This window comes from Nomascus leucogenys, chromosome 4 (genome assembly GCF_006542625.1).
Source record: "Nomascus leucogenys isolate Asia chromosome 4, Asia_NLE_v1, whole genome shotgun sequence".
Taxonomy (NCBI): domain Eukaryota; kingdom Metazoa; phylum Chordata; class Mammalia; order Primates; family Hylobatidae; genus Nomascus; species Nomascus leucogenys.
In genome coordinates, this window is record NC_044384.1 from 86,093,215 (window position 1) to 86,114,978 (window position 21,764).

General features: G+C 49.9%; 2 protein-coding genes across 3 annotated transcripts in view; one reads left to right on the plus strand and one right to left on the minus strand.

Annotated features, from left to right (window-relative positions):
- Positions 1-21,764, plus strand: part of BBS1 (Bardet-Biedl syndrome 1) — a 23,430-nt gene continuing 1,666 nt past the window's right edge. Inside the window, exons 1-16 of one of the 2 annotated variants that reach the window (XM_030811270.1) lie at positions 10-107; positions 413-489; positions 604-638; positions 3,781-4,053; positions 4,926-4,972; positions 5,080-5,118; positions 5,248-5,320; positions 9,122-9,253; positions 10,771-10,877; positions 12,879-12,999; positions 13,147-13,305; positions 15,566-15,635; positions 16,393-16,551; positions 19,582-19,715; positions 20,658-20,792; positions 21,500-21,586. In XM_030811270.1, the coding sequence (XP_030667130.1) occupies positions 61-107; positions 413-489; positions 604-638; positions 3,781-4,053; positions 4,926-4,972; positions 5,080-5,118; positions 5,248-5,320; positions 9,122-9,253; positions 10,771-10,877; positions 12,879-12,999; positions 13,147-13,305; positions 15,566-15,635; positions 16,393-16,551; positions 19,582-19,715; positions 20,658-20,792; positions 21,500-21,586 (1,695 nt within the window). In that variant the 5' untranslated portion in view covers positions 10-60. Of the gene's footprint in view, positions 108-412; positions 490-603; positions 639-3,780; positions 4,054-4,925; positions 4,973-5,079; positions 5,119-5,247; positions 5,321-9,121; positions 9,254-10,770; positions 10,878-12,878; positions 13,000-13,146; positions 13,306-15,565; positions 15,636-16,392; positions 16,552-19,581; positions 19,716-20,657; positions 20,793-21,499; positions 21,587-21,764 lie in introns of both variants that reach the window. The other variant, XM_030811271.1, reaches the window with a different exon arrangement.
- Positions 18,716-21,764, minus strand: part of ZDHHC24 (zinc finger DHHC-type containing 24) — a 17,191-nt gene continuing 14,142 nt past the window's right edge. Inside the window, exon 3 of the mRNA XM_030811273.1 lies at positions 18,716-19,253. Coding sequence (XP_030667133.1) covers positions 18,838-19,253 — 416 coding nt within the window. The 3' untranslated portion in view covers positions 18,716-18,837. The remainder of the gene's footprint in view (positions 19,254-21,764) is intronic.

Below are 21,764 nucleotides of genomic sequence, written 5' to 3' on the forward strand. Positions count from 1 at the left end.
ACTATTGGGCGTTACGCGGCGGCGGGGGCGGAGCCGGTTGCCAGGACGACGCCTGCGAAGATGGCTGCTGCGTCCTCATCGGATTCCGACGGCTGCGGAGTTGAAAGGTGAAGGCGGGGCTCCTCAAGGCCTCTTTTCCCACCCGTGTAAAGAGGGTCCCTTGGTCCCCGGGCTCTTGGCTCCTGCTGTTCTCGGGCAGTCTGGAAGGACTCTTAGAGGTCAGATAGGGAAACCGAGGCCTAAGATGTATATATGTGTGTCTGGAGGTCGCTCGGTGAGCCAGTGGCGGAGCCTGGACTTGTACCCAGACGTTCTGTACCTTATGTTCAGAGTAACCTGTACCAGCTTCCTCAAAGTTTTTTTTTCCCCTCCCATGGGACTCATTCCCCAACTCTCTTTCCCCCACTTCCAGCAATGAGGCCAATTTGAAGTGGTTGGATGCTCACTACGACCCAATGGCCAATATCCACACCTTTTCTGCCTGCCTAGGTGAGTCTCTGGAACCAGGAACCCTAGGTTCTAGTGGGATGGGGAGTCAGACAATGGTCCTGTAGTGAAGCCTCTGGGATTCTGAGACCTGGTTTTGGCCCTTTTGTTTTCCAGCGCTGGCAGATTTACATGGGGATGGGGAATACAAGGTAAGCATATCACCCTAGCCAGGAGAGTTGAGGGTAGGGGGGTGTACCCAGAAATGAGATTTCCTGACTGCTGAAAATAGGCCCAGCATACTCTGGAATTCACATATACTGTGAAAATGCACATTTAGCGTTAAATTTTGTTTTTATGTGGAAAGTGAAGAGAACTTACTGATTTCATAATACAGACTGCAGAAAGTAAAGCAGATCAAATATTTCTGGGGATTCTACTAAGACAAAGCCTCTTAATTTAGTTAACCTTATTTCCTTGTTGGAAGGGCAAATCCCTTGGTTGGGGGTGGGCATTAGAATCTGGAGGGAAAGTAAAAAGGAGGGAAGTGAACGTTTGATGTTTATAAAAAGATTTTAAGATTGGCCATGAGCTGTCAATTTTTGAAGCTGGATAATGGGATATATGGGGACTCATATGAGTCTCTCTACTTTTGTATGTAAATGAAAATTTTCCATAGTAAAAATGTTAAATTTTAAATTTAATTTTAAGGCCAGCAATCCCAGCACTTTGGGAAGCTGAGGTGGGTGGATCGCTTGAGCTTAGGTGTTCGAGACCAGCCTGTCCAACATGGTGAAACACCATCTCTACTAAAAATACAAAAATTAGCCGGGCGTGGTGGTGGGCACCTGTAATCCCAGCTACTTGGGAGGCTGAGGCAGGAGAATTGGTCAAACCCAGGAGGTGGAGGTTGAGTGAGCCAAGACCATGCCACTACACTCCAGCCTGGATGACAGAGTGAGACTTCTTTTCAAAAAAAAAAAAAAAAATATATATATATATATATATATATATATATTTAATTTTAAATAAAAATGTAAATTTAAAAAAACAAGTTTTTTAAAGGTAGAGAAATATATTGGGATAAAAGAAAGGAAGTTAGCTTGGATTCAGTATCCATTTCTGGACCAGGCCTTCCATGGAGGCACATAAACATAGATTTTATTTATTCCCATTTTGTGAATGGGAAAATAGTTTCAAAGAGGTGAAGTTTACTGAATTTATAACTGGGTCTGTTTGATTCCAAGTTTTGTGCTTTTTCTACCATAGCTTAGCCCTCACCATGGGCAACGACACCACAATGGATATATCATGTGGGTGGCTAGTAGATAGTCCTGGAATCCCACCCCACACAGACAGTGCAATAGGACTCAGTGGTTTTTGCCCCCAAATTCCTATCCATAATGCATTCAGTAATTCAGCAAGTGTATAGTGAGTCCCTACTGTGCGTCAGGCATTGTGGGGATACTACACTCAGAAATGCATCAGCATGTAGTCAGGACGAGATACAGACACTGTCGACAATTATTCCATGATATTGATTGAACACCTAGTTTGTATTTGGCTCTGGGCTTACAATAGTGAGGGAAGAGAAACCACGGACACAGCAGCTAATAAGAAATGTTAGCCAGGCGCAGTGGCTCATGCCTATAATCCCAGCACTTTAGGAGGAGGCCAAGGCGGGTGGATCACGAGGTCAGGAGTTTGAGACCAGCCTGGCCAACATGGTGAAACCCTGTCTGTACTAAAAATACAAAAATCAGCTGGGCGTGGTGGCAGGCACCTGTAATCCCAGCTACTCGGGAGGCTGAGGCAGGAGAATGGCTTGAAACCGGAAGGCGGAGGTTGCAGTGAGCCGAAATCACGCCACTGCACTTCAGCCTGGATGACAGAGTGAGACTCCATCTCAAAAAAAAAAAAACAAAACCAGAAATGTTAAATATCTTCACATAATAGAATGTTTAATGGCTAGTTTATTCACCATTGAGTCCCAGCATCTAGTCCAGTACCTGGCACAAAGTAGGTACTTGATAAATATTTGTGGGGAAGTGAGTAGATGCTAAAATTGAACATGTAGAAAGTATTATGGGAGCACCAATGAGAACAATGGATTCTGTCTGGAGGCACCAGGAGGTAGTAATGTGTGAACTGGGCCTTGAAGGATGAATGAAGCCTATCAAGAAGTCAAGGATGAGAGGATGGGGAAGGCATTTCAGGTAGAAGAAACAGCACAAGCAGAGGCACAGAGGCTTAGAAATTCATAGCATATTTGGAAAGAATAAATGTGAAGTTAGAAAGTTGAGGCCCATATAAAATAACTACCACATAAAATAGTAGTTAAGACTATGGCTTTGGATTCAGACAGACCTAGCTCTACCACTTAATAGCTGTATGACTTTTACTTAACATCTCGAAGACACAGCTTCCTCATTTGAGAAATGAGGCTAATAATGGTGCCTACTTCATAAGGTTGTTGAAAGCCAGGTGTAGTGCCGCACACCTGCAGTCCTAGCTGCTTGGGAGGCTAAGGTGGGAAGACTGCTTAAGCCCAGGAGTTTGAGGCTGCAGCGAGCCATGATCGCACCACTGTACTCCAGCCTAAGTGATAGAGCAAGACCCAGTCTCTTAAAAATAATAAGATTGTCGAGAGGGTTAAATGAAAGGATGCATGCAGTTTCTGATGTGGTCCCTGGCATATACTGCATGCTCAGTATCTAGGCGTTCTTGGGTACCCCCTTTCTGACCAGAGCACAGCAATGGGAAGGGTGATAGGAAACAAGTTGGGAACTAGATCAGAGAGGCCTTCCAGGCCTCATTCAGGGAAATGGGCTTGTGTGGCAGCTCCAGCAGCTTGGAAGATGGATTGGAGGGTGGAAAGCTGAGAGATCAAGCAGCTTGTTTCCCCTCTGTGTGTCCACAGAGCACATCCTGCCCTGCATTTGGAAACCAGGCTTTAGCAGCCCAGATATGGGTGTCCCCATCCCCTCTCGCACTAACCTCTACCACTGTCCCAGTGTCTCTCTAGAAGTGCCTGGCATGGAAGAAATGTTTGCTGAATGAATAATAAAAACATCAACTGCCACTTATTCCTCAGTAGCACTTACCAGGTTCTGTAACTCATTATCTCACTTGATTTTCACCACATACCATGAAAGTATTACCATTCTGCAAGCGGGAAACCTGAGATTCAGAAAGGTTAGTCAACTTTCCCAAGGTCAGGCAGTTTGAAAGTCTGAGGTCAAAGCCTTTATTGGTGCAGGAATGAATGAATGCGCACCAGCAATAAGGCAAGAAGAGGGTCAGTGGAAAGGTCTTCAGACCCTGAGCCTAGAATGAGCCATCCTCTCCCTGCAGCTGGTGGTAGGGGACCTTGGCCCTGGTGGGCAGCAGCCTTGCCTGAAGGTGCTCAAAGGACCACTGGTGATAACCGAAAGCCCGCTACCTGCTCTGCCGGCTGCTGCTGCCACCTTCCTCATGGAGCAACATGAGCCCCGGACCCCAGCTCTGGCACTTGCTTCAGGCCCTTGCGTCTATGTGTATAAGAATCTCAGACCCTACTTCAAGTTCACCCTGCCCCAATTGCCTCCAAATCCTCTGGAACAAGACCTTTGGAACCAGGCCAAAGAGGTAAATAAATAACACGGGAGTTGGGAACCAGAAGGCAAAGATGGCAGCCACTGGGTGAGGAAGGCTGGGCTCCTGGGAAGAAGGTGGGCTGGTGGCAGGAGGTCAGCTATAGTCCATCTCTGACAACAGCAGTGATGGCACTTTTTTTTTTTTTTTTTTTGAGACAGAGTTTCACTCTTGTTGCCCAGACTGGAGTGCAATGATGTGATCTTCGTTCACTGCAGCCTCTGGCTCCCGGGTTAAAGCAATTCTTCTGTCTCATCCTCCTGAGTAGCTGGGATTGCAGGCACCAGCAACCATGCCTGGCTAATTTTTTGTATGTTTTAGTAGAGACAAGGTTTTGCCACGTTGACCAGGCTGGGCTTGAACTCCTGGCCTCACGTGATCTACCTGCCTCGGCCTCCGAAAGTGCTGGGATTACAGGCATGAACCACCGTGCCCAGCCTAGTGGTGGCACTTCTGGACAAGGTGCTATGCTTGGCTACTCAGCATGGCTCCCAGAGAGGCACTGAGCCAGTCCTCTTGGAGAGTGGAACCCAGAAAATTCCTCTGCACTAGCCATATCCCTGCCCAAATTTGAGGAAGATGAAACCAAAGAAGGTAGGGGCCTATCAGAGAAGAAGGAGGACTGGAAACACCAAGAGAGGAGGGGAATTTGGGGAGGCATCGATTTGGGGAGGGATGATGTACATGGCCCTGAGACTGGATTCAGATAAAGGGGGTGAGCTTGGCGCTCAGTGCAGAGGTAGGCTGGCAGGGAGGCAGAGACCAAGAGGTACCCCTAGAAGTGTGGAGCTGTCTGGGGGCGTAGGCGTTGGGTTTCCTGCCTGGCTTGAGCTCACAGGCTGTCCCTTCTTCCCACATTGTCACAGGACCAAATTGACCCCTTAACCCTGAAGGAGATGCTGGAGAGCATTCGGTGAGAGGCTGCCTTCCCCTTCATCCCCCTCCTCACTCCTTCATCCCATCTGAGCCCCAGGGCCCCATTCTTCCACTCAGCTGCCATGCTGGCCCCTTTCCTTGCAGGGAGACGGCAGAGGAGCCTTTGTCCATCCAGTCACTCAGGTAAGGGCCCTGTGGAGGGCCAGGGTTTGGGAGGCTCCAGGGGGAGGAAGCAGCTGCCAAAATGTGCCAGAATGATAGAGGAGGGCAGCGAGGCCGGGGCCTGCAGATGCCAATTCTCTGTGTGTCTAGGTTTCTGCAGCTGGAGCTAAGTGAAATGGAGGCATTTGTAAACCAACACAAGTCTAACTCCGTCAAGCGGCAGGTAATACCCCCTTCTCTTTTTATTTCCCTGTAAAAAAATTTACATTTTTTTAAAAGACCACTTAACATCAGTGGTAAATTCTATAAGCAAACCCAACCAGTATCTTTGCTATATCCCTTCCAGCCATGCCGTGTGTGTGTAGTCATAAAGCTGCAGTGCCTTCCACATTCCAGTTAGTAGTGACAGCTTTTTTTTTTTTTTTTTTTTGAGACAGTCTTGCTCTGTCACCCAGGCTGGAGTACAGTGGCACAATCTCAGCTCACTACAACCTCTGTCTCCCAGGTTCAAGCGATTCTCCTGCCTCAGCCTCCCGAGTAGCTGGGATTACAGGCATGCACCAACACGCCCAGCTAATTTTTGTATTTTTAGTAGAGACGGGGTTTCACCATGTTGGCCGGGCTGGTCTCGAATTCCTGACCTCAGGTGATCCGCCCACCTTAGCCTCCCACAGTGCTGGGATTACAGGTGTGAGCCATTGTACCAGGCCAACCACTCACATTTTTGAGTTATCATTAACATTTGGGATAGGAATAGTTACCACTAATATCTGTCCACATTTTTGTAAGCTTTCTCCTTCCATTAGGCATTGAAAATCATTCCTCTTTTTTAATCTTTTTTGGGGAAGGGTAGGGAGCTGGGTCTTCCTCTGTCACCCAGGCTGGAGTGCAGTGGTGTGATTGTGGCTCACTACAGCCTCAAACTACTGGGTTCACGTGATCCTCCCCCTTCAACCTCCTGAGTAGCTGGGACTACAAGTGCATGCCACCATGCCCAGCTAACTTTTTTATTTTTATTTTTTGTAGAGATGGAGTCTCACTATGTTGCCCAGGCTAGTCTTGAACTCCTGAGCTCAAGCAGTCCTCCCACCTCAGCCTCCCAAAATGGTGCTATTACAGGAATGAGCTGCTGTGCCCAGCTGTCTTTTTCAATCTTGATGATAATCACAGAATGAGCACCTTTATCTAAAGAAAAACATCTTGGCCAGGCGCGGTGGCTCACGCCTGTAATCCCAGCATTTTGGGAGGCCAAGGCGGGCAGATCATGAGGTCAGGAGATCGAGACCATCCTGGCTAACATGGTGAAACCCCATCTCTACTAAAAATACAAAAAAATTAGCTGGGTGTGGTGGCGGGTGCCTGTAGTCCCAGCTACTCAGGAGGCTGAGGCAGGAGAATGGCATTAACCCGGGAGGCGGAGCTTGCAGCGAGCCGAGATCGCGCCACTGCACTCCGGCCTTGGCGACAGAGCAAGACTCTCTCAAAAAAAAAAAAAAAAAAAAAAAAAAAAAGAAAAACATTTTGCTTCTGCTAATTTCTATAGGAGAAATTCCTTACAAGGGGATCTTTTTTGTTTTCTCTCCAATTATAATTACAAAAGAAACATGTGCCCACTGTAGAAATGATAGAAAGGCATCATGAGGAAATTAAACATCATTTGTGATATCATTGTCTAACAATAATAACTAGTGTTTGTTTAAGGGTTTAGCCTTCCACATGTTTTTGCGTTCATATATTTTTTATTTTGCAATTTTTGTCCTTTTTTTTTTTGGGAGATGGAGTCTCGCTCTGTTGCCAGGCTGGAGTGCAGTGGTGTGATCTCAGCCCACTGCAACCTCCACCTCCTGGGTTCAAGCTATTCTCCTGCCTCAGCCTCCCAAGTAGCTGAGACTACAGGCGCACGCCACCACACCCAGCTAATTTTTGTATTTTTAGTAGAGATGGCATTTCACCATGTTGGCCAGGATGGTCTCGATCTCTTGACCTCGTGTTCCACCTGCCTCGGCCTCCCAAAATGCTGGGATTACAGGTGTGAGCCACCACGCCCATCTTATTTTATTTTATTTTTTTTAAGAGGTGGGATCTCACCATGTTGCCCAGACTGGTCTCAAACTCCTGATCTGAAGTGATCCTCCCACCTGGGCCTCCCAAAGTGCTGGGATTACAGGCATGAGCCACCTTATTTGGCCTATATTCACATATTTTTAATACTAGGATTATACTAACATAACTTTTTTTTTCTTTTCTTTTTTTTTTTTTTTTTTGAGTTGGAGTTTTGCTCTTGTTGCCCAGGCTGGAGTGCAATGGTGCAATCTCAGCTCATCGCAACCTCCGCCTCCCAGGTTCAAGCTATTCTCCTGCCGCAGCCCCCTGAGTAGGTGGGATTACAGGCATGCGCCACCACACCCGGCTAATTTTGTATTTTTAGTAGAGACAGGGTTTCTCCCTGTTGGTCAGGCTGGTCTCGAACTCCCAACCTCACGTGATCTGTCTACCTCGGCCTCCCAAAGTGCTGGGATTACAGGCGTGAGCCACTGCACCCGGCCTTTTCTTTTCTTTTCTTTTCTTTATTTTTGAAACGGAGTCTCGCTCTGTCACCCAGGCTGGAGTGCAATGGCACGATCTCGGCTCACTGCAGCCTCCATTTCCCAGGTCCAAGCAATTCTCCTGCCTCAGCCTCACAAGTAGCTGGGATTACAGGCACCCGCCATCATGCCTGGCTAATGTTTGTATTTCTGTAGAGATGAGGTTTCTTTTTTTTTTTTTCTTTTCTTTTTTTGAGATGGAGTCTTGCTCTGTCACCCAGGCTGGAGTGCAGTGGCGCGATCTTGGCTCACTGAAGCCTCCGCCTCCCAGGTTCCAGTGATTCTCCTGCCCCAGCCTCCTGGGTAGCTGGGATTACAGGTGCATGCCACCATGCCCAGCTAATTTTCATATTTTTTAGTAGAGACGGGGTTTCACCATTTTGGCCAGGCTGTTCTTGAGCTCCTGACCTCAGGTGGTCCACCAGACTCGGCTTCCCAAAGTGCTGGGATTGCAGGGGTGAGCCACCATGCCCGGCTGAGACAGGGTTTCACCATGTTGGCCAGGCTGGTCTTGAACTTCTGACCACTTCAGCCTCCCAGAGTGCTGGGCTTACGGGTGTAAGCCACCATGCCCAGCCCTTTTCTTTCTTTTTTTTTTTTTTTTAAGACAGGGTCTTACTCTGTCAGTCAGGCTGGAATGCAGTGGCAGGATCATAGCTCACTGGAGCATGGAACTCCTGGGCTCGAGGGATCCTCCTGCCTCAGCCTCCTGAGTACCTGGGACTACAGGTGCATGCCATCGCACGTGGCTGATTTTTTATTTTTATTTTTTGTAGAGTTGGGGTCTCACTTTGCTGCCCAAGCTGGTCTTGGACTCCTGGGCTCATGCAGTCCACCTGCCTTGGTCCCCGAAAGTGCTGGGATTACAGGCATGATCCGCTGAGCCTGGCCCAAATATTCTTTTAAAATATGACTTTTAAGAAATGACTGCAGCCGGGCATGGTGGTTCATGCATGTAATCCCAGCACTTTAGGGGGCTGAGGCAGGTGGATCACAAGGTCAGGAGTTCAAGACCAACCTGGGCAACATGGTGAAACTAAAAATACAAAAAGTAGCTGGGCATGGTGGCGTGTGCCTGTAATCCCAGCTAGTTGGGAGGCTGAGGCAGAAGAATTGCTTGAACCTGCGAGGCAGAGGTTGCAGTGAGCCGAGATTGTACCACTGCACTCCTGCCTGGGCGACAGAGCGAAAGAAAAAAGAAAAAAAGACTGCATAGTTTTTGATCATATGGATAGCTCATAATTGACCTAGACAATCCTCTTTTGTTAGAAAGTTATATTTGTTGCAATAAACACCTTTGTACTTAAATATTCTGTCACATCTCTGATATTTCCTCTTCATCCTCCTTTGCCCTCTTTCTTCCCTCGTGTGGCATTCTGGGAGTATCTTGGGGGTGGTGTGTGGAGGTTCCCTGGGTGACCCCTGGAGTCCTTCTGTAGACAGTCATCACCACCATGACCACCTTGAAGAAGAACCTGGCTGACGAGGATGCTGTGTCTTGCCTGGTGCTGGGCACCGAGAACAAGGAGCTCCTGGTGCTTGACCCTGAGGCCTTCACCATTTTAACCAAGGTCAGTGTCAGGTCTGGCCCTGGGCACACTGGAGGCCCAGGCTACATTCTCTCCCCATGCTCCACAGTTAGTTCTGGGTAATATATATATTTCTTGTAGAAAAATTAGAAACTAGATAAGCGTAAAAAAAGATATATATCCAAAAATCCTACCGCCCATGGATATATACTGTTAAAGTTGAGGCATAGGTCTTTCTAGACATTTTCATATTTAGACATAGATATATAACTTTATGTAAATATTTCTCTTTATAAAAACAGGATTAGCTGGGTGTGGTGGCCCATGCCTCTAACCCTAGTGCTTTGGGAGGCCGAGGCAGGAGGATGGCTTGAGCCCATGAGTTTGAGGCTGCAGTGAGCTATGATTGTGGCACTGCACTCCAGCCTGGGCGACAGAGTAAGACCCTGTCTCTAAAAACAGTAAGTAAATAAATAAATAAAAGCAGGAGGATCATGTAACATGTTCTTTTCATGTAGCAGTATATCATCAGTGTCTTTCTATATCTATAAAACCACATCAGCCTTTTGTTTTCTTTTGCTTTGTTTTTTGTTTTTGAGGCAGAATCTTGCTGTGTCACCCAGGCTGGAGTACAGTGGCTCTATCTCAGCTCACTGTAGCTTCACCTCCCAGGTTCAAGCAATTCTCTTGCCTCAGCCATCTGAGTAGCTGGGACTACAGGCATGCACCACCATGCCCAGCTAATTTTTGTATTTTTACAAAATACAAAATACCATGTTGGCCAGGCTGGTCTCAAATTCCTTACCTCAAGTGATCTCTGCATCTCAGCCTCCCAAAGTGCTGGGATTACAGGCGTGAGCCACCACGCCTGACCCCACATCAGCCTTTTTAAAGACCACACAATATCCATCATATTGAGGTACCATAATTTATTTACCCTGCCACCTGTTATACATTTAAATTGGTTTTCATTTTTTTGCTATTAATACCAATGCTATAGACCTTTTTACCCAAATATCCTTGCATGCTTGTTCGTTTGTTTTTGAGACAGTCTTGCTCTCTCGCCCAGGCGGAAGTGCAGTGGTACAATCTCAGCTTACTGCAACCTATGCCACCTGGGCTCAAGCAGTCCTCTCACCTCATTTTCTCATCTGTGGGACCACCATGCCCAGCTAATTTTGTACTTTTGGTAGAGACAAAGTTTTACCATGTTGGACAGGCTGGTCTCGAACTCCTGAGCTCAAGCAATCCACCCACCTCAGCCTCTCAAAGTGCTGGGATTACAGGCGTGGGCCACCACACCCAGCTGCATGGTTGTTTAAGTACATCCTTAGGATGCGGTCCTAGAAGTGGCATCGTTTAGTCAAAAGGCACAGACTAAAAGGCTTTTGCTAAATGTTGCCCCAAGTTTCCCTCCTGAAAAACTGTATGAATTTAAACTGGGTGTGAATGAGGAGATTGGGACGTTAGACCAGGCACTCACTCAGAGGAGTTACTGACAGGGCAGGGAGGGACAGGGGCTCCAGAGAAATTGGAGTGTTTGCGCCTCTTCTTTGCAGATGAGTCTTCCCAGCGTCCCTGTCTTCCTAGAGGTTTCCGGCCAGTTTGATATTGAGTTCCGGCTTGCCGCAGCCTGCCGCAATGGAAACATCTATATTCTGAGAAGGTAGCCACATCCGTGGTCTCCGGGGCCGGGAGGAACATCTCAGAAAGCTGGTGGCTTCAGAGGCTTGCAAGATGGGAGTGGGCTTTAAGGCTAGAATTTGGAAATGCAAAGAGCTGAGAACTTCATAAAGGAGGCTGAGCCCACAAGCACAGGGGAGGATACCTGGAGGCTTGTGAGATAGGGGCTGGCACAGTGAGAGACTAGGCTGGGTGGCTATAGTACAGGAGTGATCAGAAATGAGAGGACAGGCTGGGCGCAGTGGCTCACGCCTGTAATCCCAGCACTTTGGGAGGCCGAGGCAAGCGGATCACCTGAGGTCAGGAGTTCAAGACCAGCCTGGCCAACATGGTGAAACCCCGTCTCTACTAAAAATACAAAATTAGCTGGGCGTGGTGGTGCATGCCTCTAGCCCCAGCTACTCGGGAAGCTAAGGTAGGAGAATCGCTTGAACCCAGTAGGTGGAGGTTGCAGTGAGCCAAGATCACACCACTGCACTCCAGCCTGGGTAATGGAGCGAGACTCCGTCTCAAAAAAAAAAAAAAAAAAGCAGGGGGGTGCTGGGTGCATTGCCTCATGCCTGTAATCCCAACACTTTGGGAGGCTGAGGCGGGTGGATCATGAGGTCAGGAGATCGAGACCATCCTGGCTAACACAGTGAAACCCCGTCTCTACTAAAAATACAAAAAATTAGCCAGGTGTGGTGGCAGGCGCCTGTAGTCCCAGCTACTCGGGAGGCTGAGTCAGGAGAATGGCGTGAATCCGGGAGGTGGAGCTTGCAGTGAGCCGAGATCACGCCACTGCACTCCAGCCTGGGCACAGAGCGAGACTCTGTCTCAAAAAAAAAAGAAAAGAAAACAGATGGGAAGAAATAAAAAAAAATTTCCCATATTTGTTACTTTCCAGGGTACATGACATGACATTTGTTTATGCATTAGTTTAATATTCCATATAACATGCTTTTTTTTTTTTTTTTGTGAGACAGAGTCTCACTCTGTCACCCAGGCTGGAGTGCAGTGGCACGATCTCGGTTCACTGCAACCTCTGCCTCCTGGGTTCAAGCGATTCTCCTGCCTCAGCCTCCCAAGTAGCTGAGACTACAGGTGCACGCCACCACACCCAGCTAAGTTTTGTATTTTTAGTAGAGACGGGGTTTCACCATATTGGCCAGGCTGGTCTTGAACGCCTGACCTTGTAATCCACCCACGTCGGCCTCCCAAAGTTCCGGGATTACAGTCATAAGCCACCACACCTGGCCTAACATGCATTTTTTAAATTCAATAAATATTGAGCACCTGCTATGCATTATGCAGTGTATGGTATTAGGGATATATTGATGAACAAGATAAATATAGTCCCTGTCCTCGTGGCTAAGACAGATATATTAAAGTGAAGAAACCAAGATGTTACTACAAATTGGATGAGTGCTATGGAGAAAAAATACAAGCTCAATGGGGAAAAATAACTGGTAAGGGTGATCAGGAACACCTCTCTGTGGAGATGGCTTGAAAGTTAAGAAGGAACCAGTTGTTGAGAAAGTGGGGAAGAGTGTTGTAGGCCAATTCAAAGCGAGAAAGACATTGGCGTTTGCTCCTCGAATAGGGAGGAACTAACTGTACTTTCTGGAAAGGGAAACTAAAATTGAGAGGCCAGTAAACTAAAAACAGCATTGACACAGGGCAAAGCTCTTCATCCTTTTCTCATAATAAAGTGCCTAACTCCACTTGTCCTGGCTAGTCCAGCCAAAGGTAAACTCACTGAAAACTCTGTTAAATGCCAGATGATCATACAAGCCACCATAGTGAAGGTGGGCGGAAGACATACTTGATGTTTTCCAAGGCCACACATTTACTAAGGTGGCAGAAGTGGAAATAATCCCAGGGTCATCTGCTTTGGGGCCAGTGTTCCTCCCTGGTGAGTCCATGGGGTTTAGACAGAGGAGGGTCAGCCATGGAAGTGGAGAGGATTTCTCTGGGGCCGGACAGTGTGTTGTTTATTCCACAGAGACTCCAAGCACCCCAAGTACTGCATCGAGCTGAGCGCCCAGCCTGTGGGACTTATCCGGGTACACAGGGTCCTAGTGGTGGGCAGCACCCAAGACAGCCTGCATGGCTTCACCCACAAGGTGCGGCCCCCAGCAAGCAGCAGCCCCTCCATGCCTATGTCCCTAGCCCCCACTTGGCAAGAGAGCCCTCTGGCTTCCCCACCCCAGAAACCCTTCTTTCCACTGTAAGCCCTGAGCCCTCCATAGATACTGGCTGTTCCCTGCCAGGGGAAGAAGCTGTGGACAGTGCAGATGCCCGCAGCCATCCTGACCATGAACCTGCTGGAGCAGCATTCCCGGGGCCTGCAGGCCGTCATGGCTGGGCTGGCCAATGGAGAGGTCCGCATTTATCGCGACAAGGCCCTGCTCAACGTCATCCACACCCCGGTGAGCCCCATCTCCGGCATCTGCCGCTCACTCCTCCTTGCCCTGGTCTCACCTCTGGGGCTTCTTAGCTGCCTCTTCCGACCACACATTGATGCATTTCAAAAACATTTGTTGAGGCCAGGCACAGTGGCTCACGCCTATAATCCCAGCACTTTGGGAGACCAAGGTGGGCAGATCCTACCTGAGGTAAGGAGTTCAAAACCAGCCTGGCCAACATGGCATAACCCCGTTGCTACTAAAAATACAAAAATTAGCCGGGCATGGTGGCGCGTACCTGTAATCCCAGCTACTCAGGAGGTTGAGGTAGGAGAATCACTTGAACCTGGGAGGCGGAGGTCGCAGTGAGCCGAGATCACACCACGGCACTCCAGCCTGGACAACAGAGCGAGACTCCATCTTAAAAAAAAAAAAAATGTGTTGAGCACCTCATATGTACAAGTCACCATATTGGTAGGGGTTGGGGGTAAAATGATGACTAAGTCCTTGTTTTCAGGAGGCTTACAGTCTAAGGTAACAGCCAGCCAGAGACACAGCAAATGTAAAAGCAGGGCCGACTGAAGCAGAACAAAGTGCTAAAAAGCGCAGAGGGGGCTGAGTGACAAGGGTAGGGGGGTGAGATAAATGGGGATGGACCCCATGGGACACTTCACAGAACAAGTGACGGTTCAACTGGGCCTCAGAACAGTTTGTCAGGTGGACAAATGGAGGAAGAACATTCTGCACAGGGAAGAGCATGCACAAAGCCTGAGAAGTATGAAGGCTCTTGATTAAGGAATCCAGGTCATTTGATGAGTTTGGACCAGAGGTTTTCAGACTCTAAGTTGTGAATCATTAAATCAGTTTAATAGATCACAACCAGCAACATTTTTAAAAATAGAATAGTAAATTCAAAGTATGTCACAGGTGAGGGCCAGGCACATTGGCTAACACCTGTAATGCCAGCACTTTGGAAGGCCGAGGCAGGTGATCACAGTTCTAGAACAGCCTGGCCAACATGGTGAAACCCCGTCTCTACTAAAACAAATTAGCTGGGTATGGGCCGGGCGCGGTGGCTCACGCCTGTAATCCCAGCACTTTGGGAGGCCGAGGCAGGCAGATCACAAGGTCAGGAGATTGAGACCATCCTGGCTAACACGGTGAAACCCCTTCTCTACTAAAAATACAAAAAATTAGCCGGGCATGGTGGCAGGTGCCTGTAGTCCCAGCTACTCAGGAGGCTGAGGCAGGAGAATGGCGTGAACCCGGGAGGCGGAGCTTGCAGTGAGGCAAGATCGCACCACTGCACTCCAGCCTGGGTGACAGAGCGAGACTCCATCTCAAAAAAAAAAAAGAAAAAAAAAAAAAAGCCGAGTGTGATGGCACACGCCTGTAATCCCAGCTACTTGGGAGGCTGAGGCAGGAGAATCACTTGAACCTGGGAGGCAAAGGTTGCAGTGAACTGAGATCGTGCCACTGCACTCCAGAGCAAGACTCTGTCTCAAAACAAAAAAACAAAACAACAAAAATAAATAAATAATTACAAATACAAATACAAAAATTAGCCAAGCATGGCGGTGCATGCCTATAATCACATCTACTGGGAAGGCTGAGGCAGAATCACTTGAACCCAGGAGGCGGAGTTTGCAGTGAGCTGGAGATCACGCCACTGCACTCCAGCCTGGGCGATGAAGTGAGACTCCATCTCAAAAAAAAAAGTATGTCACAAGTGAAACTCTATGTGCGTGTGTGAGCCTGTGTGTGTGTAAATTGTCCTGTGTCACAGTATAAAATTTGCAAACAACTGGCTTGGGCCATAGGTGCTGGGAGGGCCAGTGGTATGCTCGTTGAAAGAAGGGTAAAGAGGAGAGAACTGACAGAAAAGGCAGGTTGGAGTCAAATGTGGAAGGCCTTCAGTGTCCTAAGAAAGAGAACAAAAGCCATTGGAGGTTTTCTATCAGAGACCAGACATATTTGTGTTTTTGAAAGGTAGCAAAGGCAGCATTGTGAAGGACAGACTGGGAAGAAAGACCCGAAAGATGAGTCTGGGAGACCTATTAGGAGGTTGACCCCAAAAGTGAGGGCCAGTGATATTTGGTCTGGAACTGAGGTAGTGAGATTAGAGGGGAGATGAGAAATATAGGAAATATTTCACAGGCAGCGATTCCCCAGGCCTGTCTCTATCACTTCTCACCTGTTATATCTGGGGCCTCCCCTACCCATCCCCTGTCTTGCTTTCCTCTCCAAGATATTTCCCCAACTAAACTCTGACATCTCCACATAGGATGCAGTGACCAGCCTTTGCTTTGGCCGCTACGGGCGGGAGGACAACACCCTCATCATGACCACTCGCGGTGAGTGGAGCCAGACCTGGCAAGGCTTGGAAGTCGCGAGCGAAGGGACAGGCCTGCTTCTGGGGAAAGAGGAGGAGGTGGGAATGAAGCATGGGTGGACCTGGGTGTGGAAAGCAAGGCCTACAGATGTGTCCTTCTGGAGCTAGGCCTCCACTGGGACAGCCCAGGGGCTGGGTCTTGGGCTGGATTCAATCTTTCTAGTTCACCCAGCATCCCCAGTGCCTGCCACAATGCCAGGAACATCACAGTACTCCACAAATAACTGCTAAGTGGATTAATGAATTATGATGGGAGACTATTAAGATGCACTTTGGGCCGGGCGCGGTGGCTCACGCTTGTAATCCCAGCACTTTGGGAGGCCGAGGCGGGCGGATCACGAGGTCAGGAGATCGAGACCACGGTGAAACCCTGTCTCTACTAAAAATACAAAAAATTAGCTGGGCGTGGTGGCGGGCGCCTGTAGTCCCAGCTACTCGGAGAGGCTGAGGCAGGAGAATGGCGTGAACCCAGGAGGCGGAGCTTGCAGTGAGCCAAGATTGCGCCACTGCACTCCAGCCTGGGCGACAGAGCGAGACTCTGTCTCAAAAAAAAAAAAAAAAAAAAAAGATGCACTTTGTTGCTTCCAGAAACAGTCTCATCTGGAGGACAGATGTGTACAGAAGCAACTCTATAGGAGGCAGATTGTTTGGGGAAGAAAGAACGGGAATGTGGGTAGAACTGGGGAGGACAAATCCATTTCCACTGTCTACTTCCCTAGGTGGTGGCCTGATCATCAAGATCCTGAAGCGTACAGCAGTGTTTGCAGAGGGAGGAACTGAGGTGGGTCCCCCACCAGCCCAGGCCATGAAACTCAATGTGCCCCGAAAGACCCGGCTTTACGTGGATCAGACACTGCGAGAGCGGGAGGCTGGCACCGGTGAGCCTCAGACTGGGTCCTTTCCCTTCTTCCTCCTCCATTGCTCCTACATAGCAAAGCTGGGGGAATGCTGCCCAGCCTCCGTGTGCACTGGGAGGAGATCTCGGCCAACTAGGTAGGTCACTCACCTCTGCAAATCCAGGGACAGCCTAGGAGGTACACGTTGCCTGCAAATCACTGTTCCTCAGGCTGGAAGGTGCTGTGGGTGACAGCAAGAGCCCTTAGAATTCAGGGAAGGGAGCAGTCACTTCCAAATGCAGAAATTCTCATGAGGAAAGTAGAATTTTGACTGGGCATGGTGGCTCACGCCTGTAATCCCAGCACTTAGAGAGGCAGAGGTGGGAGGACAGCATGAGCCCAGGAGTTCAAGACCTACCTGGGTAACATAATGATACTTCTTTCTCAAAAAAAAAAAAAAAAGAGAGAGAAAGAGAAAAGTAGAATTTTACCAGTGTCTTCTTGTCCAGTTTTTCCTGCCCGTTTATTTGTTCATTCATTCATCGTTCGTTCATTCATTCATTCAGTACCTATGATTACACCAGGCCTTGTGCCAGGTGCCTTTAATTAGAATAGTCCCTACCTTGGGCCAGGTGCGGTGGCTCACACCTGTAATCCCGCCACTTTGGGAGGCCGAGATGGGCAGATCATGAGGTCAGGAGTTCAGGACCAGCCTGGCCAATAAGGTGAAACCTTGTCTCTACTAAAAATACAAAAATTAGGCGTGTTGGCATGCACCTGTAGTCCCAGCTACTTGGGAGGCTGAGGCAGAAGAATCACTTAAACCCAGGAGGTGGAGGTTGCAGTGAGCCAAGATCGTGCCACTGCACTCCAGCCTGGGCGACAGAGCGAGATTCCGTCTCAAAAAAAAAAAAAAAAAGAATAAAGAATAGTCCCTACCTTAGGAACTCAGTCTACCTGGGGCCAACTTCGTGATCAGGTGTAGAAGGGTTTTCTGCAAAGAGCTTTTGGAGCACACAGAGGGAGTAAGGACTTCTGCCTGGGAAGCTTGGGAAAGGCTTCAGAGTGAGGTGACTTTGGGCTTCACCCTAAAAGATGATTGCCAGACCCCTAGACAGGGCAGGGCAGGGTAATGTGGGTAGAGGCACAGGGCGTTGACCTGGATTCAAAAAAGCAGACCTGGTTCGGTGGCTCATGCCTGTAATCCCAGCTCTTTGGGAGGCCAAGGCAGGCAGATCACCTGAGGTCAGGAGTTCGTGACCAGCCTGGCCAACATGGTGAAACCCCCTTGCTAATAAAAATACAAAATTAACTGGGCATGGTGGCACACGCCTGTAATCTCCTGAGGCAGGAGAATCACCTGAACCTAGGAGGCAAAGGTTGCAGTGAACCAGGATCATGCCACTGTACTCCAGCCTGGGTGACAAGAGCCAGACTCCGTCTCAAAGAAAAAGAAAATGTACAAAGTCTAATAAAGTTGTAAAACTATCTTCAAGAACAGGAAAGACCACCTTCAAGAATGCTTAAGTGGAGAGATTTACCAAGTTGCAGGATGGGAAGACCTAATGCTATAAAGCTTTAAGTTGCAGTTAAAATCCCAGTGGGGTTTGTTTTAAGGACCTGGCCAGTTGATTCAAAGAGTAAACCTAAGAAGATTGGGGAAAATAAGAATGAGGGGACTTACCCTATCAGGTAGCAAAATGAACTCAAGCTGTGGGAATCAGAAGCTGTGCTGTGGATGTAGAAATAGAATGGAGATCAGGGGCAGGATTAGGAAATCCAGAAACTGACCCTGAACATGTGGAAAGTCAGTGTGTGAAAGGTGTCATTTTGAATTGGCAGGGAAATATGAGACTGTCCAAAAACACACAATCAGGACAACTTGCTTCTAGAAAAGAAAATTAGACCTTTTCGGCCAGGTGCAGTGGCTCACGCCTGTAATCCCACCACTTTGGGAGGCCGAGGTGGGCGGATCACCCGAGGTCAGGAGTTCGAGACCAGCCTGACCAACATGGTGAAACCCCATCTCTACTAAATACAAAAAATTAGCCAGGCATGGCGGCGCATGCCTGTAATTCCAGCTACTCGGGAAGCTGAAGCAGGAGAATCGCTTGAACCCGGGAGGCGGAGGTTGCAGTGAGCTGAGATCGCGCCATTGCACTCCAGCCTGGGCAACAAGAGTGAAACTCTGTCTCAAAAAAAAAGAAAAAAATCAGACATTTTTGTCATACCGACCACAAAAATTAGTTCTGGATAGATTAAAAATAAATTGTAAAAGTACTGGAGAAAAAGGACATAAAATGTGAAACTCCTGAATCAGAAGCCACCTCACACACACACATGGAAGAGCGAGGCCAGCCTGGGGGACCGAGGTGCCCAGTCTGGAAGAGAAGGGACAGTGGGGTGGGGGCGGGGTGGGCCCTGGAGGCGGCTTGGGGAAGAGTCATGTGATCCTGCAAACGGTGAGATGTGAGGGGTGGACCTAGGTGACTTAATGGACAGGGAGGCAGTGACGGATGCAGGACCATGAGGCTGGTTTCCGCAGCATTGAGCCTGCGGTGTTGATGGGACCTCCCTGTAGAGATGAGCAGGAGGCAGGCGCGGGTGTTCACTAAGCTGCTGGAGACACATGCACAATATTGAGCATGGACACCGAGGACTCAGGAGGGACGTGGGGCCTGCCCTCAGGAGCTCGTGGCTGTTCCTCTTTGTGGTAGTCAGAGCTGTGGCAGGACATGGATTGTCTGGGGGAAGAAGATGGAGGATGAGAAGAGGACCATGAACCAGACTCAGGAGAACACCAGCCTCTAGGGCCGGACAGAGGAGCCAGTGAGGGAGCTAGATAGTGCGGACAGGGAGGTGGTAAGAGAGTGAGGAGGCAGGGCAAGGCCACGGTGTCGAGTTTTGCCAGAAGGCTGGGCTCTTTCCCTCCTCCCCAGCTCCTGCAGACTCCTCCCACAGCACCCTCCCCTTGCACCCTCCCCACACCAACCTGAGCAGGAGTGCCCTATTGCTGCCTCCTGCCTGCCACCCCCCACCTCCACCATCAGCCTCTGGGACCCTTCTCCACAGCCATGCACCGGGCCTTCCAGACAGACCTATACCTGCTGCGCCTACGTGCTGCCCGCGCCTACCTGCAGGCCCTCGAGTCCAGTCTGAGCCCTGTGTCTGCAACAGCCCGAGAGCCACTCAAGCTGCACGCCGTGGTGAGCATCTGGGTGAGGGCAGAGTCAGGGCCAGAAGGGCAGAGGCCAGGATGCGCAGGAACCCCTCTGCCACACAGCTAAGCCCCAGAGCCAATTCCAAGCCAACTCAGCCCGTGCTCCCCATCACCTTCCCACAGACCTGGGGACTGAGTCTCATGTCCTCCTTTGTGAGAGCAGCCCTCACCTTCCCACCCTCCTGTGCCACCTCTCCCCTCGGCTGGCCATGCTGTGGGACACTCTCCAGCTCAGATAGGCCCCTAGAGTAGTCATATTGGGACATTTCTTCCCAAGAACCTGAAGGGATCCTTACAGCTATGGTACAGGGAAGAAGGCTGTCACTTTGGTAACCGTGGGCAGCCCAACATGTTAGGACTGCTGGGTACAGGGAAGGGGCCATCCCGGCCTCACCCGCAAGCACCGAGACCAGCACGGGCAAAAGGAGGAACCCCGCAAGGCTCAGACGCAAATGAGCTTAGGGTCAGCAGGGCTCCGACCAGCTCTAAATGCGTCCCTGCGGTGTGGCATCTGACCCAACCAGGTTCTGAGTTCTCTTTTCCTAAAGAGTGGATAGATGCAGAGGAGGAAGAGGCTACAAGGCAACTCCGGGGAAGCAGGAGAAAAATGATCTGATCAAGGCTACCCTAGGATGAGAGTGGGAAGTGGAATAGGCAGGGGGTGGGGGTGAGGGGCTCAGGTGAGAGTCGGGGCCTGCAGTCCCAGGCCAGCTCTGCCTCTGACTTGCTGCCTGGCCTCCCTCAGGCTCTTGTCCTCTCTGGCCTCTTCTGATCCCTCTGCCCCTTCTGGTCTTCTGTGTCTGCTGAGAGGCAGATTGAATAGGAGGAGGGGACATGAGGGCATTGGTGGAAGGCAGGCAGAGCACATTGTACTCCGTGCCCAAGGCCGCCAGGTCCTAAGGGCTTTCTCCACCCACCCCCTCCATAGGTTCAGGGCCTTGGCCCCACCTTTAAGCTCACACTTCACCTGCAAAACACCTCAACAACCCGTCCTGTCCTGGGGCTGCTGGTCTGCTTCCTGTACAATGAGGCGCTCTATTCCCTGCCCCGGGCCTTCTTGAAGGTACTGGATGCTCCTCACTTAGATACGGAGTGGAAAAGGCCAGGGCAGGGGCCTGATGAGATGCCCACAGAGCCCCACCAGGTCAGGGTCAGAGCGTGCGGGTGGCTGCCAGGTGGCCGGCAGACCTACTCTCCCACCACAGACCAGGCCGAGGCCCCAGTAGGGGCCTCTGGAGGGAGCCCCAAGCCCCGCCTCTGCTGCTTTTCTTGCAGCCTGTGAGGGGTCTCCAGGAGCCATACAGAAGGTGCTGGGAAAACTGCTAGAGCCTGAACCCCATCTACATCTCCCAGAAGCCTTTTGGGGTCTGGGGGACCCCAGAGCCCACCCTGCTGCCCAGCTACTCCCGCAACAGGAACAGGAGCCTCTGTGCCTCGAAGAGCATCGCCCACAGAGTGAAGGGTCTGGTTTTCCCCCAGGGCCCAGGTCTGACCCCCAAGTTGGGAGGACCAGAAACTGCGAAAGGCTGGAATATGCAATAAACAGCCCCAGACTTGGTGGGAGTCCAGAGGTCTAGGTTTCATCACTCACCACGTGGCCCTGGGGCATTCACTTCCCCACCACACCTGCATCCTCCTCCACCTAGCAGTTGTCCTGCCCACCCTGCAGGGGTGCTGAGGCTCAGCGGAAACTGCAGGCCTGAATGCACTGGAATATGCCAAACACTGGCACGAGGGCTGGTTTCCTTACTTCTTTGTCCCCAAACTTAGGTACCCTTGCTGGTGCCAGGGCTCAACTACCCCCTGGAGACCTTTGTGGAGAGTCTCAGTAACAAGGGCATCTCAGACATCATCAAGGTAGGCCCCGCACTTGTACCACATGGAAGGTGAGCAGGACCCTGGGGAGGACAGTAAGGGTGAATGCCAACAAAGACCTTGGGGGGCTCCTGGGTGGGGGTGGGGGTATCTGCACAGTGGAGCCCTGTGGCCTGTCATTAGGGCCAGCACAGACCAGGCAAGGGGTCAGGGGTGCATG